The following is a 16,381-nucleotide window of genomic DNA, read 5'->3' as shown; positions in this document are numbered from 1 at the left end:
GGTGTCTTCCCACACCCTGTCTGAGGGCGGGCGGCTGGGAGCGGATGCTGGGCAGGACGAAGGTGACAAACAGGGCTGACAGGTGAGGCGTGGGGCCACCTCTGCCCCAGTAAGCTCAGCCTGGTGACGGGACATGCCGGGTGGGGCTGCGTGGGCAGCAGAGCTCGGGCATGAGCTGTTTGCTGCAACTGCAAGCGTGCTAGAGCCAACTGGCCCAGCGCAGGGGTGGGCTGCTAGTCCCCCCATGCAGAAGGGACCAGGGCTTTTGCTTCACCCCTGCAGCTTCCCTCCAGCTGGGCCCCCACAGAGCTGCATGGATTGCATAAGGCAGGAAGCCTGGAGCGGGGCCTGCTGTGCCCAGGTCTTAAGGGCAAAGTTCTTGCTGAACAAACACCGAAACTGCAAGTGCTGCAGTGGCTCAGCTCTGCTTCCTGTCCCTGCTGGTGTGGCCAGCCGGATGCTGTAGCTGGACTCAAGGGCAGCCCGAGGCAGGGGCACATAGGGAGCAGGCAGGCGGCTGGGCCTGGGCATGCAGGCACCACGTGCTGCAGATGAGACGGGCTGCGGGGGATACAGCAGAGCTGGCCCCCGTGCAGGAGAAGGAAGTGCACCTTGCTGGCAACAGCTGATGGACCAACCACAGCTTGCGCGCCCGCAGTCGCCACCACGACTTCCTCCTCACTCTGCCTCCTTCCTGGTCTGTCATGCCTCCCAGGAGCCCAGGCATCGTCCGCTCCCATCCTCCTGCCTGGGGTCACATTGTACCGTATCCTTTCCCCCACCCCGTCTTCTCCAGCCTGTGGGTCAGCAGCAATCAACCTCTGGCCTGCAGCTATGGCCAGGGCACCTACCTGCCCTGCTCCTTCCTGCGCTGCGCTCTCAGCCATCCACCATGCGCTTTCCAGGCCCTCCCTAGACCACCCGTCACTGTCCCCAGTTCACGCAGCCTCCGATGTCAGCTCCAGCCTCCCTGCCTGGGCACTGCACCATCAGACCAGCCTCTCGCTGGGCCCCGGGAAGGGGCTCCTGCTCCTTTCAGTCCCTCCTTACCACTTCCCTCTCAACAGCCTCTGGTCCTGGAAGCCCCGTGGGGCAAAGGTCATGCGTCTGTGCAGCACCCTGGCCCAGTCATCCCCACAACACCCGGCAGCGGGCTGGTGACCACCAGGCTGGTGAAAGGGGACGCTGCCCTTGAGTCCAGCTTCCCCTTCCACTTGCCCGGCTCCTGCTGCTTGCTGGCAGGTGATGGAGAGCAAACGTGGTGCCAGGGCTCCCACGGGCATGCACTGGCCAAGTCGTGCCTTAAACATTGAATTATTCACTGCTGGCTCCGCAGGGACAGGCAACTCCAGGCCTTTCCTTCCATCCCAGCAAGCAGGTGCTCTCCTGGGTGCAGTCCTGCCCAGCTCAGTGCTCACCTGATGACCACAATCTCTAGCATGGCCCTGCGCCAGGGGACAGAGGGACCAGGGGGCATAGGCTACCCCTAGGACTAAGCATGTGCCTGGAGGGCGCCTGCTCCCTGTTCTGACCTCAGCAGGAGGAGAGCAAGGTTCATCGTGGAGCATGGGGAGGCCAGCTGGGCCATGGGCATGTCCTATTCGAGCAGCCATAGTCCTTGCCCTGAGACTAGGAACAGGGCCCAGGCACAGGAGAGCTGGACCCTACCCGTGCCAGGAGCCCGAGGGGGTGGTATCCTTCAGAAGTGCAACGTGGGGAGAATGGGCAGCAGCAAAGGATGGAGAGGGTGATGAATGGGCACAGCAAACAAAGCCAACAGCCAACCCACTTGTGCTCAGTGCCGTGCCCGGGGTGCCGGAGGGGAGGTGCGAGCTGCTTTGCATGGCCAGAGCCTTGCTCCAAACACTGCCAACAGCTCCGGGCAGGAGCGAGGAGGTGCCCAGGCTCCTGCCCCACCCCTTTCTCCTAGTCACGTCCTTCGGCATGGAGAGGCCTGGAGCTAGGGGTCGGGGTCACCCTCCCAGGACCAGATGGGGGGGTAAGAAGAAAGGGGGCAGTAGCCAAGTGGGGCAGATCCCTCCTGCCGCAGGGGCTGCCCATGCCTGCCTCCTTTGCATCCAGGGCCCTGCATGCATAGTAGGGTTTGTTTTCGTACCCCCTACCCTCCCACTGGAAACATGGCTCACGGACCTGTGGTCCTAGCTCCAAATACACCTACCCCAAGCCACTGAGACCGCTGTTGCTCCACTCCCCCTCTTCCATGGGTCGTCACTGGCGGGTGTTGGGCTGGCCCCCAGCACCCAGGTTGCATGGGAAGGTGCTGCGGAGGCAACTGAGGAGAAATAAGACCTCTGCCTTATTGCTCACCGCTATTGTCAGGAGCCATCCTTTGCACTGCCTCCTGCCCCTCCAGCCTGTCTCCAGCTGCAGCTGCTGTCCCCAGAAGGCCCCTTGGGGTGGGCTGGGGCTCCATGGCACATCGCTGGCACCTGCACGTGGGAGCATAGCCAGACAGCTCCGACCGATGCCAGCAGCGAGCAGGTGGCACAGGTGAGCAGCCACCTGAGCTGCACCAGTTACTATCATCCCTGTCCCAGCAACCCGCGTACCAAAAGCAGGGGCAGCAAGCAGGGCATGCCAGGCCAGGAAGCCCAGCAGCCGAGGGGGCGAGCGCACCCAGTCTGCTCTGCAGCCCGGGATGGTTTCAGAAGCACCCACAGCAGCTCCCCAGGGCTGCCAGGATCCCACAGGCTCAACTGGGAGGCGGGCAGGGTCATGCCAGTCCCAGGTGGTAGGCCAGGTGCCTGGGCTACAGGGCAGGGATGCATTCCCTGCTCCCAGTGCCCGCCCCAGGGACCGGTCCCAACCCTGTGCCATGCTGCCCCCTGCTGGGCAGAGAAGGGAGCCGGGCCCTCCCACGCCCTGGATCACTTCGGGGTGCAGAGCTGAGCCGCAGGACGTGGGGGTGGTGGAGGGTGCCTCCTGGGACACCCAGCCGGGGGGCTGCTCTGGGGGAAGCTGGGCAACACAGGGGCAGGAGATGGCTGGGGAAGAGGGCCCTGAAGGGCTGCAGCACCCGCGCCGGAAAAACCAGTCGGACCAGTCACCAGGCTGCTGCAGAGGCTGGGGGGATGGAGCAGTCCCTGCTCCCCCCCACACCCAGCCTCAGGTTACAAGCTGCTTTCTGAGCAGGGAAGTACCCCCTCCCCCTGGGCCCCTGCCAGGATGCATTACTCCAGGCAGGTGAAAGAGGCCAGGTGAGGCCTCTGCTCCCAGGCTGGGGAATCCCAAGTCCCAGCCTCAGCCCGTGCAGGCAGGCAGCAGCCATCCCCCCAGGGAGGTGCCCAGCTGGAAGCTCTGCAGCCAGTGCTCATCCAGGCTCCTGGCTTCCTCTCCTAGCTCTCCATGCCCCAGGCAGGGCCATTTCTTCCTGCTGCAATGGGAAAGGTGCCTTTTGCTATCACTGGGGGAATCGCAACAGGCCACCCCTGTCCCATGCACAACAAACCCATCCCCCAGTCCATTAAGGCAGCAACTCTGGGTACTGCTCCCAAGGAAGTCCACAGCCCCCATAGACTTCCTGCAAGGACCCAAGCACCAGGTCCCGGGCTCCAAAGAGGGAGTCCCAGCAGAAGGGCTCTCTCTGCCCCCACAGCTCCAGCTGTTCCCAGCAAAGCCGGAGCAGCCTGGGCCAGCTGTGGCTGCGCAGCCCCCACAGCACAGGGGAGTTGCTGTCATTATATCAACTCCACTTCCCCCACAATGCTCGTTAGCAAGGCCACAGGCGAGAGCCCAGGCTGGGGGGTGGCAGCAGCACCCAGAGCGAGGCAGCAGCTGAGCTCTCTGCAGAGATAAGAGCTCTGCAGGTGGCTTGACCTGGCCAGCCTGGCCCCCTGCTCCAAGCCCTTGCAGCACCAGCCATGCCCCAGGGGCACCAGGGAGGGTGTTCAGCTTACCTATGTTGCTGTACACCCCACCCCCATACCACGAGGGTACCTGCAACTCCCATGCCCAGCCCAGCACTGCTGCCCGGGGAGCAGGGGGCAGAGCAGGCAGCCCCTGCCCTTGGAGGGTGCTACCAGGGTCACATTGTGCTGCATCTCCTTCCACTGCACCTGGCTGGGCTTAGGCCTCATCTCACCCCCGGCGGTAGAAAAGAGGGTTATAGCAGATCCAGACTGGAAGACAAGATGCTGGGCCTTGCTGCGGCTCTAGCTCTTTGCTGCACAAGACCTGCCCTAATTATTGCCCTGTAGTTAACAGTGAAAGCTCAGAGGGGGTAGTTTCCGAGGGGGGCTGGAGGCTAGTGAGGGCGAGATGTAACAAGGAATCTTTTATAGGGCTGCAGCGAGACCACCCCTGGAGCGTCGCATCCTGGTTTGGGCACCGTGTCCTGGAGGAAGAGGTAGGGAGAGAGGGTGGAAGCCTTGAAAACCCAACGCATGAGGAAAGAGCAAGAGAACTTGAGTAGTTCAGTCGAGACAAGGGAGAAGAGAGAAATACAATAAATTGTGGTGACAGCCAGGTAAGCCTGTTCTGGAAGCAGATGAGCAGTAAATCGGTTTAAACGACTGCAAGGAAAGCCTCATAGCCACGTGCTTGTTAAGCACTGGGGCAGATGACCTCGGCGATGGGACAGCCCAAGTAAAGAACAGGTTCCAGGGGCCAAGCGAGATCTGAGCCCAGGAGAAGAGAGGGCACGGCCCGGCCTGCCTTCTGCAGGCTCCCAGCTGCCTCAAGGCACTGGCCCCAGGCATTGTGCCACCACTGTGGCAGGGCTGGGTTCCACGGTGCTTGCCCCCACATCTCAGACACCCCAGCACTTCCACCCCAGCCCGGCTCTCAGGACCCCCAGCAGCTGGTTGCAACTCAGCAGCTCCAGTCTAAGCAAGGCAGCTGGCAGTGCTTGTTGCACCCCTGCACCAGGGGCTGGAGAGGTCAGAGCACAAGAAATAGTACAAGGCAGTGCAGCAAGACCCCTCGGTAGGGGAGGCCTCACAGACAGTCCTGCAGGAGCAGGTAGAGACTAGGGCTAGCGCCAGTGCCAGCCCCCTCCCGGCATGTCCTACCCTACCATGCAGCAGGCTCCACTCCCCCCTGCCCCAGGATGGGACTGGTGTAAAGAAGCAGGAACTCAGGGCACTTAAAAAAAAAAAGAAGTACTTTTAATAAAACTAACATGGTAGGACCGTCCTGGCCAAGCAGCGCCCACATCGCGCTGGGGATAATCGTACAAAGGGAGGGGAGAGAAGCGATAGCCATGGGGAGGTACAAAAAAGGAGGCAGCAGCTATCTGATGCTGCAGGGAATGGTTGGATTGAGGCGGCAGCGGCATGTGCAAGGCCAATTTGAGCACAGCCCCAGCCGCGGGCACGGGGGGCCAGCTGGCCCAGGCTGAGAAGCCAAGAGCCGCTGGCCATGGGGGGATACGGGCTCCTAGCTCCACAGGGGATGGGTCCGTGCGTCTGCACGTCCAGAAGGCACCAGCAGCTTAAGGCAGAGAGCTACAGGTCGGAGAAGCAGTGGGTTCAGCCCTGCAAAGGTCTGGGACGACAGCCCCCCCGCGGGGTCTCCTGCACGGGGACCCGGCTGCGTGGGGCTGGCATCCAGCTTCCACACACGTTGCTCCGTGCAAGGCACACGTGGGGCCCTTAGTCCTCGCCGCCCCCATACATGTCGGCCAGCTTCTTGAAGCGGCTGCCCCAGTCGTGCAGGTAGTCGTAGTCCTGGTCGCGGTCAGAGCTGGTGGAGTCAAGGGAGCTAAGCGAGGCGGCCTCGGAGCCGCTGCCCTCGTAGTCAAACACGAGCAGGGAGTCGTAGGGCGGCGCCGTGGGGTCCGTGTCGGCCGCCTTCAGGTTCTGGGGCCGGGAGGAGGCAGCAGGTGAGCATCTCCCTCCCTGCCCTAGTGCAGCCTGGCCCGTGCGGGCTTTGGAAGTGGCTCAAGCTTGGTGTCCAGAGACATCCCGACACCCAGCTTGAGTGGGGGCTGTAGAGCTCAGCTGGCAGAGACTGGAGCCCCCCACCCTCATGAGACCAAGAGCTTTGGGGCAGGAGGACATGGCCTTGGAGCCAGAGTAGTGCTTCTGCACCGAGCCCTGCACAGCACCCTCCTCGTGGCACCAGGACCTGCCCCCCCAAGGCAGCCGAGCATGGGGACCTGACTACACAGCACTGAGCCACGTCCTCAGCTAGGATGGAAGCACCCAGAAGACTCAACCCTTTGCCTCCAAAAGCCACGAGAAGACCCTGGAGTGGAGGGCAAGCCCTCAACCCAGGCATGGACCAGGCCCTGCAAGGACACAACTGACCCCAACACCATGTCTTGGGCTCAGGCCAGCAGGCACGTACCCCCACCCACGCTCCTCACCTCATCGATGAAGTTGCCGATCTCGTTGGGGTTGGCGGGGCGCGGCCGGTACTGCGGGGTTGGCACGAGGGTGGGCACCACGTCATTGCGGAGGATGACCTCGGGGCGGGCATCCAGGCCCCGGTGCAGCTGGCTGAGGTCGTAGTCCTGGAAGGTAGGTACAGCATGGGGTCAGCGCCCAGAGCCCCATTACTCCCCTCCCATCCTGCCCCACTGCCTCAGCCCATGCCCACCTGGTCCTCCTCGCCCCCGCCCTCTTCTCCATAGTAGAAGATGTTGTCCCGCGTGTCGTCCTCCGGGAGCAGCAGGGGCTCCTTCCCTGACTTCCTCCTCCTCCGCACCAGGAGCAGCAGCAGCAGGATGACTGGGGAGACAGGGGGGCTCAGCCAGGCTCCCACCACCCCGTCTCCCAGCCGGGGCCGCACCAGGGCCCCTACACGAGGATGGAGGGGGCTCCAAGTTGCAGGAGGCCCCTTCTCTCCCAGCACAGAGCTGCGCTCCCTGGGAGAGGCTTTGCAAGGGGCCAGCCTGCGTGCAAGCCTGGGGACTCCCAGAGGGTCTGGCCCAGGCCACACACTCACCCAGCAGGACCAGAAGGGCTCCCAGGATGGCCAGGATGATGGGGACGCCTGAGAAAACCGCCTCTGTATGAGGGCATCCCTCCTCCGTGTGCCCCTCGCACTCGCACACCTTGGCTTGCAGCACCGTCAGCTGGTCCTTGCCTTGGTTGTCCACCAGCCGCAGGAAGACCTTGTACACATCCTGCTTCAGCGGCTCCGTCAGCCGCACAATCACAGCATCCCCTGCGCCCAGACAGCGGTCAGCTGCTGGGTGCTGCCCCCCCTGGCTCCCAGGACCCAGCCCCTGCCTGCCCTGGGGCCAGCTGCCCGGACCCTCCCGTGTAGGGGCACTGGTACCTTTACTGTTCATCTCCACTGCCCAGCTCGCTCCAGAGCCGTGGCTCAGCTCGGCCTGGAAGGGCCCAGTGTTGGGGGGCAGGTCCTTGTCCACGATGCTCAGGACCTGTGGCTCTGGGTTGCGATTGCACACGACAAAGTCACGCAGCTCCGGCTCTGGCCCGTTGTCGTTCACATCCAGCAGGGTCAGGAGTAGGGTGCCCGTGCCGGTAGCGGGCGGCGTGCCTGGCAGGGGAGGAGGGTACTGTGGCACACTACACTCCTGCAAGGGATGGGGTTGTGACTCCCCATCCCAGGCACCAGACTGGCATCCTCTGGGCAGCGCAGAGCAGAGATGCCCAAGCCCCTGGATGCACACAGATATCCCAGCCCCCACCCAGGCCTGTGGCCGATCTGGGAAAGGCCCGTTCCACCCCTCGCTGCACAGAAGTGCTTCACAAGCCCAGGATGAATCTCATGACAGCCCGGAGGGACCCAGCCACAGCACACGTGTCCCTCACATGGGGTGCCGGCATCTGCGTGCTGCCTGGGGAACAAAGAGGCTTTTCACAGGCGGACGCTGGCAGTGGGATGCGTGCCCAGTGCTCTGCCTCCACGGCCCAGCTCTCACCATCATCCGCGGCCAGCACAATGGCCGTGTAGGTGCTGTCCTGCACGAACACCGACTCCCGGTCCAGGGGCTCCTTCACAGTCACGATGCCGTGGTCCGGGTCAATGGCCAGCCAGCCCGCAGGGTCGCTGCCGATGGAGTACCTGGAGGGAGGCGTCATCATGGGATGGGGGCCATGGAGGTCCGTGTCCCAGTGCCAAGGGGGATGAGGGCTGGACACCCCTGCCCATCACAGACCCAGCTCCCCTCCGGCCCATTTTGCATGGGTCAGCAGAGCCATTCAGGCACTAAGCCGTGCTGCCAGCCCGAGCCCTGGCTTCCAGCCCAGAGTTGCTCACTTGATCTTCTGGCTCTGGGAGCTGTCAGGGTCCTGAGCAGCGTAGGTGGTGATGGTCTGGCCCACAGGCATGTCCTCAAGCACCTGGGCCATCTTCACGGGTGGGCTGAAGATGGGGGCCTCATTGATGTCCCGCACTGTCACCACCACTGTGGCTGTGGATGTCGGGAGCTTCACCATCAGGGGGTCCTCGTTGGCCACAGCCACGTACAGGGTGAACTGCTGCTTGGCCTCATAGTCCAAGCCCTGGAGGGTTGAGAGGGCAGCAATGAGACCCACGGGGTCCCCATGCAGATAGGCGCTGTGCCCGGGACTCAGCCTCGAGGGCACTGCCATTGCCCCCGTAGTCCCTGCCCTGTTCACGCTTACCTTTGCGGTCTGCAAGATGCCCTCGTTGCTCTCGGGGTCAGTGGAGATAGAGAAGGCACCACCTTCGTTGCCGCGCACAATGGAGTACACGGCGCGCCAGGCCGCCGTGCCCTTTGCATCCATGTCCATCACCGTCAGCCGCTGCACCTCATACCCCGCCACGTTCTCCGGCACCTCTGCCGCATACTGCGTGGAGCAGCACCGGTATCAGCACCCCCTGCCCCCCCCGTAGCCCTACAGCAGAGGCTGCGCAGACCCCGTCAGCCCCTCCGCAGAGGCACCGCAGGGCTCGCATGGGCTGGGATGCCCAGGGATAAAGACGGGCCACGTACCATCTTGGGGTCAAACTCAGGGGCATTGTCGTTGATGTCGACAATCTCTATCAGGGCTGTGGCGGTGGTGGTCAAGCCTTCTCCATCCATGTCAGCAGCCTGCACGGTCAGCGTGTACTCCCGCACCCTCTGGGGAGAGAGCATGCCGTGGGTGCCAGACTGGGGCAGCACCTCATCACACCTCTTCCCATCCCCCCCAGGAGCTGCAAGGGAGAGACTAGCACATGCACCAGGACAGATACCCCAGCCCCAGTGCACTGCCCTCTCAGGGCACCCAGGGACCAGTGCAGCCCTCCAGCTGGGGCAGGAGGGACTGGCAGGAGCCCCACGTGGCTCTTGCTAGGAGCCAGGCCCTGCTCTGTACACGCTGCGGCCACATCACTGTTGCAGTCCCTAGGGAACTCTGCACCTGCCCCAGCTTCGCCACCACGTTCCCAGCACCGGCCCCCGCTCACCTCCCTGTCCAGCCCGCTGGCTATCACACTGATCACGCCCGTGGCCCCGTTGATGGTGAACATCTGGGCGTGGGGCTCCAGGGGCTCCTGGCTCAGGATGGAGTACTTGATGACCCCATTGTAGGTCTCCACGGCATCATCTGCATCCGTGGCATTCACCTGCATCACGGGGGTTCCTGCCAGGGAAGCACAGGGCGGGAGGCTGCAGCTGGTATCCCCTGCTCTGCCCGTGGGGAGAGGCCAGGCAGGACGTGGGCCTGTGCAGGGGGCTCAGCTTTCAGACGCAGGCAGAAGAGACAAGGAGCCAGCACTGGCCCCTTTCCAGCAGTTGCAGAGCCATGTGCCCATGCTCTCTGCCACACCATGCCACGGGTGCATTAAGCTGGCACCAGACCCCAGTAGCTTGTGGGACCAAGCTAGCTCCCCAGCTGGGCTGCATTTAATAGAAACATAGAAATGAAGGGCTGGACAGGACTTCAAAAAGATAGAGTCCAACCCCCCTGCTCCGAGCAGAAATATTTCTGAGATCAAATGATCCCAGCAAGGTGTCTGTCCTTTTGGAGAGACGGTCAAGGCTGGGGACTGCACCCCCTCCTTGGGAAGGAGATTCTGGTCACCCTCACTGTAAAGAAGCTCTTTACATCCAGCCTGAAACCAGCCTCTACCAGCTTATGGCCATTGCTCCTTGCCCCCCCTTGGGCATCCTAGGGAACAGTTTCTCCCAGCACCAGATATTCACCCCTTACGGTGACCATCTAGAAATACAAGTCCCCCTTAGTCTTCTCTTCCCAGGCTGAATAGTCCCTCATCCCTTAGTCTTTCCTCATAAGGTTTGTCCTCCAGGCCCTTCCTCATCCTTGTGGCTCTTCTCTGGGCCCCTTCAAGATGCTCCACATATCTTTTTTGAAGTGCAGCACCCAGAACTGGGCACAGTCCTGCAGCTGGGCTCTCGCCAGTGCCAAGGAGAGAGGAAACATTCCTTCCTTAGCGTATCGGGATGCATTAGCCAGTGCATCATGAGGTGGGCTATTAGCGCTGTAGACTACAGCAGCGCACTGGCAGCTCACGCTCATCTCGTGATCGACCATAACCCCGAGGTCCCTTTCAGCCATCGTGCTGGGCAGGACATCTCCCCTTAACCCATGTTCATGTTGCTGGTTACTTCTCCCCAGATGAAGCACTCTGCATTTGTCCTTACCAAGTTGTATCTAGGTCCACTCTGCGCACCTTTCCAGCTTGTCCAGGTCTACTTGGATCCACATCCTCCCCCCCACAGTGCAACTGCTTTTCCCCATAACTTACTATCAACCGCAAGCCTGGCCAGTGTGCTTTCCACAGCCATTTTACATTATTGATAACAAATGTTGAACAGCACGAGGCCAAGAACTGAACCCTGCCGGACGCCGCTGCCGGAGGTTGAGATGAGGTTGGTCAGACACCGCCTACTCACAACAAAAGCATTTTGGCTATCCTTCAGCATCACGCCTTCATTTCAGCTGATTGAGATGCTTGCAATGCAAGCTGTGCATCAGGCATTGAAGTCCCTGGCTGTGGGGCTGGGCCAGTCCGGACCCAGTCCCATCCCATCAAGGGATGCTGGGGCAGTCTGGTCAAAGCCTGGACCCGAGGGGCACAGGTTGTTCCCCACCTCACCTGGCAGGGTGCCTTCCTGGACAGAGCCCTTGAAGACCTCCTGGGTGAACTGGGGCTTGTTGTCGTTCTGGTCGGTCACTGTGATGATAATGTCCATCGGTTCCTCCACCGGCTTGCCGTTCTCAGACACCGCGTGGGAGGAGAGCTGGAGGCAGACGAGATGTCTCAGGGCACTGGCCTGGGACCCCTCTTCCCCCCACAAAACCAATACATCTCTGCTCAGCCCTGGCCAGCGACTTACATGGTACTTGTCAATGTTCTCCCTGTCCAGGGGCTGCGTCACCTTCATCCAGCCCGTCTCCTTCTCAATGATGAAGATGCCCTCGGGGGGCTTGTCCGCACCCATCCCCGTGATGCTGTAGATGATCTTGGTTTCCTTGTCCCTGTTGGATTTGATCTGGGGGAAGCCAAGCAGATGTCAGTGCCAGCAACAAGGACAGAGTCCCTCCCGCAGCTGTCGGTAGGGCCCTGCAAGTGTGCAGCTGGTGCTGTTCCCCATGGAGATCGTAGGAAGGGACTCCAGGAGATCACATTTAGTCCAACCCCCCGCTCAAAGCAGGGTTAGTCCCAACTACATCATCCCAGCCAAGGCTTTGTCTGCCCAGGTCTTCAAAGCCTTCAAGGATGGGGACTGCACCACCTCTGGGTAACCCCTTCCAGTGCTTTGCCACCCTTTTAGTGAGACAGGTTTTCCCAATACCCAACCTCAGCTTTCCTTGCTGCAGCTTGAGCCCATTGCTCCTTGTCCTGTCATCTGCCCCAACTGAGAACAGCCCAGCTCCATCCTCCTTAGACCCACCCTTTGGGGAGTTGAAGGTTGCTATTCAGTCCCCCATTTTCTCTTCTCCAGACTAAATCAGCCCATGTCCCTCAGCCTCTCACCAGTCCTGTCCCCCAGCCCCCAAACCATTTTCATTGCCCTCCACTGGACTCTCTCCAACCTACCCACATCCTCTGTGTAGTGGGGGGGGGGGGGGTGAAGGAAGGAAATGATCTCTTCCTCAGCCTGCTGGCCACGCTCCCACTAATGCAGCCCAGGATGCCATTAGCTTTCTTGGCAGCAAGAACACACTGCTGGCTCATATTCAGCTTGTCCACTGTAACCCCCAGGCCCTTTTCTGCAGAGCTGCCACTCAGCCAGGCACCCCCAGCCTGCACTGGTGCACGGGATGGTTTCATCCCAAGTGCAGGACTTTGCTCTAGTCCTTGTTGAACCTCATGAGGTTCCTTTTGGCTCAATCCTCCAATTGGTCTCCATCTTTCTAAATCCCAGCTCAGCCTTCCAGCATATCTACTACTCCCATCAGTTTAGCATTATCTGCAAACTTGATGAAGCTGCTGAACAAAGAGTGCGCCCTCAGCAACAGCCTGGAAGATGGCATAACCTGCTCCAGGACCAACCCCTGGGACACTCCACTTGAAGCCAGCTGCCAACTAGACATTGATTGCTACCCTTAGAAGACTAGCTGGATTGCCAGGCTCAATCTACACAAGGTGCCATTGCAGAAGGAGTCTGGCCTAGAGCATGAGGCTCATTAGAGCCAGGCAGCACCTAGAGGCGCTGGCACCTTCCTGCCCCAACCCCACCGTACCTGCACCAGGGTCTTGGGGAATGGACCGCGCTCGTTCTCAGGGACTCGGATTGGAGGGACGACCCAGTCCCTCTTCTGCCTCTTCAAGCCAGGCCTGGACTGTGGGAAGAGCCGCACCTCCACTTGCTCACTTGGGGCAGGCTCCTGCCGAGACAGAGGGGTCAGAGACAGGCAGGCGTGCACAGGGCATTGGTGGCATCTCGTCAGCCCTCTAATGCTGCTGCCTGTGAGCAGGGCTGGGGACCAACCAAGCCCCTGGCAGCCCACCCCATTAGGAACAGCAATGCCAAGGCTGCCCTGCCTCCCCCTGAGGCCCAGTGGTTGCCAGAGGCAGTCCTCCATGCACCCCAGGGGCTGGTGTTACCTGCCAGGAGCGGTGCTGCAGGCTGTGCATGGGAACCAGGGCTGGGGTTTCCTTGCCAGCGGAGTCCCAAGAGCGCACGACCGTCCCCTCCGGTAGCACCCGCAAGCTGGTGTCCGTGGGCTCGAATGGCACCAGCTGCCATCCTGCATTGTCCTGGGACTGCACTGGGGTGGGGAAGATGCAGGCGTTAGCCCCAGCTGAGAGCAATTGCAGCTGTTGCAGCCCCCCCCAGCTTGCAAGAGGCTCCCCTGCCAGCCCTGGCCCTGCCTCTGTGCCCATGGACAGGAGCAAGGAGATGTGCCGGGCAAGGCTTAGCCTGGCTGGATATGGTTCACCTGCTGCCAGGCATTTGCTATTCAATTAAGCTGGGAGCAGCACCTGCTCAGGGGGTGGGAAGTGGATTATCCATTTACAGATCTGCAAAGCCTGCCCAGGCCACAGCCTCTCCCCAATCCTGCCTATTTGTGGCCCATGCCAGGCAAGCCCCATGCCAAAAATAAATAAGAGTCACCAGCTGGATCCCAGCCAGGAGATGGCAGAGCTTGGGGTCCATCTCCCCAGGCAGCAGAGCTACAGGGCAGAGGGTCCCCAGCCACCGCCTGCCCAGAGCCAAGCTGAGCCGGTGCCTCATTTGGGCAGGGGCCTGTCCCCAACCTCCACCTCGGTGCGGGGGTAGGAAGCCCCGTGACCAAGCCATGGGGCGGTACAGGTGATCCTTGGTGGTAGATGCCCATGTATGAGCAGGAGCAGTGCCAGGAAGCTTACTGGCTTGGGGACCTGCCCCAGGCTAGAGACGTAGGCTCTCTGCTTCATGACTCACCCTGGGTTCCTAGATAGGAATGAGTCCTGGCCCCTGGAATGCATGTTGTTACAGGGCCCCTGATCCAGAGCCAGCTCACTTCCCGCTCCTCCCTTGCTACCTCCAGAGCTGGCCCAATCCATCGTTAATCCCATTGTGCCCACAGCCCCCACTCACCACCCATGGCACTGCTGGACTGCAGCCCGTGGCTTGCACAGCGCAGCAGAAAGCTGTCGAGCAGCAACTAGCTGCTCTGCCAAGGTCCTGCATGCCTGGGCCTCTCTCACATCCCCGACAGGCACGAGACACTAATCCTCAGCACAGCCCACACCAAGCCCTGCTTCCCAGGGCTGCTCTCATGAGCCCAGGCACCTGGAAATCCCAGGCCCAGAGCCCGCTCGGGTCTCCCGTGGGTGCCAGGACTGGCTGCTCACACCTGCTGGACTGGCACTAGCCTCTGATGCAGCAGGATGGGGCATGCTCCGTGGGTCCGGGTCTCACCCTGGGATTTTAAAAGCCCAGATAAGGGAGCCGGTCTGAGCCACCCCAAGCTCCAGGTCAGGGGTGGGCACTGCCTGGCCTAGCAGCCAGCCTTCCTGGTGCCCCAGTCAGCACCAGACAAAAGGCTCTGGCAAGTGCCCAGGACAGGGCTCCCCCACACAATCCTTGTCCTTTGACAGCCGTGCCAGATGCTTCCCCGCCCCCTGTGCTGGAGTGGATTTGCCGGCATCAGCACCCGCCGCGACCACTGCACCGGAAAGAGCTGCATGCTGGCGAGCAGGGGGCTCGAGGGGTAGCAGGAGGTGGTGGGGGCACTTAATCACAGCCGGCACACACACAACTCTGGGGCAAGCACAGCTGCCCCATGCTGGGTACAGCCCCACTCCAGCCAGCAGGGAAGAGTGGTGGCACAGCACCCAGCCCCAGCCATCCTGGCTGCTCGTTAGCACACCCTCCCCTCCCAGGGTCACAGGCCGTGGCTAATGCACCGCCCGCTCTAGGATGGCGAGAGCAAATGGGCACAGCCTGCGTGGAGCAAACCGAGTCCGCTGCACAGCCCCTGTGCTCGGGTCAGCCCATCCCGGCTGCCTGGAAGCACTTGGGGCCAAGGGCGCGCGGAGCTCCGCAGCCATTAGTGAGGCCTAGATCTCTGCAGCCGTGGTTACTGGAAATAGCTGCATCCCCCAGGATGCGGCCGGTGTAAACAAGGGCTGGCAACGCAGGGAAGCACCAGGCAGCTGCTCATGCTCCTGGACGGGGTGGCCCAGCCATCACGCAGGTTCCTGGACCTCGTCCACCTGGGGCCAGTCCGGCCCCATGCAGCTCCTAGATCCCACCCAGAGCTAGCACAGTTCCCCCCCCCCCCAAACTCAGCACAAGCCCTGCGCTCCCAGCGAGGGGTTGGTCCTCCGGCCTCACTACCCCGGTGAGCAGCTTGGGGACCGCGTATCTGATCTGGGCTGCTCTCAGCCTGGGGAATCTTGCCAGCGCTCTCCGTGCCACTCCAAGGTACTCGATCCCCCTCCACCTGCCTGCTTTCAGCGCCGTGGCCCTGCCCCAAGGAGTAACCTGAAGCCAGGCGAGCTGCGCAAGGGGGTGAGGGGCTGCTCCTTCCCAGCCCCTCCCCTGCCACCAGGTCTGGAATGTGCAGCCGGCCGCACCTCGGACTCGAAGGTCAGGCTGCCCAAGAGGCCCAGGGAGCAGGAGGGAAACAAGCAACTCCCCCATCCCACAGCGCACGAAGGCCTGGGCACCAGTGCCAGCCCCAGCGTGGCAGCTGCTCTCCAAGGAGGGGAGCAGGGGGCTGGCAGGGCAGCTCTGGGACCCACAACCTACAAGGGCTCTAGACCCCAGCCTCCAGCCTGTCCCAGGGGCAGCGGCTCCACCCTCCCACCCACACTGTTGCAGAGGAGGGGGGCCGAGCCCGGGCAGGACGGAGCCAGACAGACGAGCCTCTGTTCCTGGCACAATGTGGGGCTGTGCCAAGTGAAACCATTAGGATCCGCTCGGCTGGGCACCTGACCCACGCTGCCGGAGCCGGTGGACAGGGGCATGAGGCAGCAGGACGGGGCAGGGCACACCGCGGGGCCGTGAGACCCACTACCCCCTCCAGCCCCCCAGGCCTGCCCCAAGACCAGCCACTACGTGCACCACCAGATAAGGGGGCACCCGCCCCACGAGCCCCTGACCCCCCGTGGGCGCAGGTCCCGGCCCCGGCCCCACACCTACCTCGGCCGCGCTCCTGGTGCCGGCACGGTGCACGGGGGTCCCGCGGGCACGGTCCGGCCGCTGCGCTGCGCTCCCGGCTCAGCTGCGGGAGGAGAGGGGTCAGCACCGCGGGTCGGGTCGGGTCGGGTCGGGTCGGGTCCGCCCCCCCCACCCAGCCCTGATCCCGATCCCGATCCCGATCCCGGTACCTGCAGCTGCAGCAGCAGCGGGAGCAGCAGGCGGCAGAGCCCGGCCCAGCCCCGCGGCAGCCCCATGCGGGAGGGTGGACAGGGCAGGACGGGCGAGACGCGGGTGCGGGGCCCGCGGCGGCTCCGGTTTTAAAGCGGCGGCGCCAGGTGAGGCGGGCGACCCCGGGCAGGTGCCGCCCCGTCCCGCCCCGCCCAGCCCCGCCCCGCC

General features: G+C 62.5%; 1 protein-coding gene across 1 annotated transcript; it reads right to left on the bottom strand.

Moving 5' to 3' along the window:
* Positions 1–5,104: 5,104 nt before the first annotated feature.
* Positions 5,105–16,316, bottom strand: LOC102576711 (B-cadherin). The gene is made up of 16 exons (XM_059714000.1): positions 16,174–16,316; positions 15,986–16,067; positions 12,958–13,121; positions 12,594–12,737; positions 11,243–11,398; positions 11,002–11,146; positions 9,349–9,524; positions 8,894–9,022; positions 8,562–8,747; positions 8,194–8,438; positions 7,856–7,998; positions 7,246–7,470; positions 6,910–7,131; positions 6,562–6,692; positions 6,329–6,475; positions 5,105–5,819 (listed from the first exon to the last, which is right to left on the bottom strand). Exons 1-16 carry the CDS (start codon positions 16,237–16,239, stop codon positions 5,613–5,615), a joined length of 2,568 nt encoding a protein of 855 aa, XP_059569983.1. The 5' UTR covers positions 16,240–16,316; the 3' UTR covers positions 5,105–5,612.
* Between the last annotated feature and the right edge of the window lie 65 nt (positions 16,317–16,381).

This window comes from Alligator mississippiensis, chromosome 10 (assembly GCF_030867095.1).
Source record: "Alligator mississippiensis isolate rAllMis1 chromosome 10, rAllMis1, whole genome shotgun sequence".
Taxonomy (NCBI): Eukaryota; Metazoa; Chordata; order Crocodylia; family Alligatoridae; genus Alligator; species Alligator mississippiensis.
This window is presented reverse-complemented; position numbering and strand designations above follow the sequence as displayed.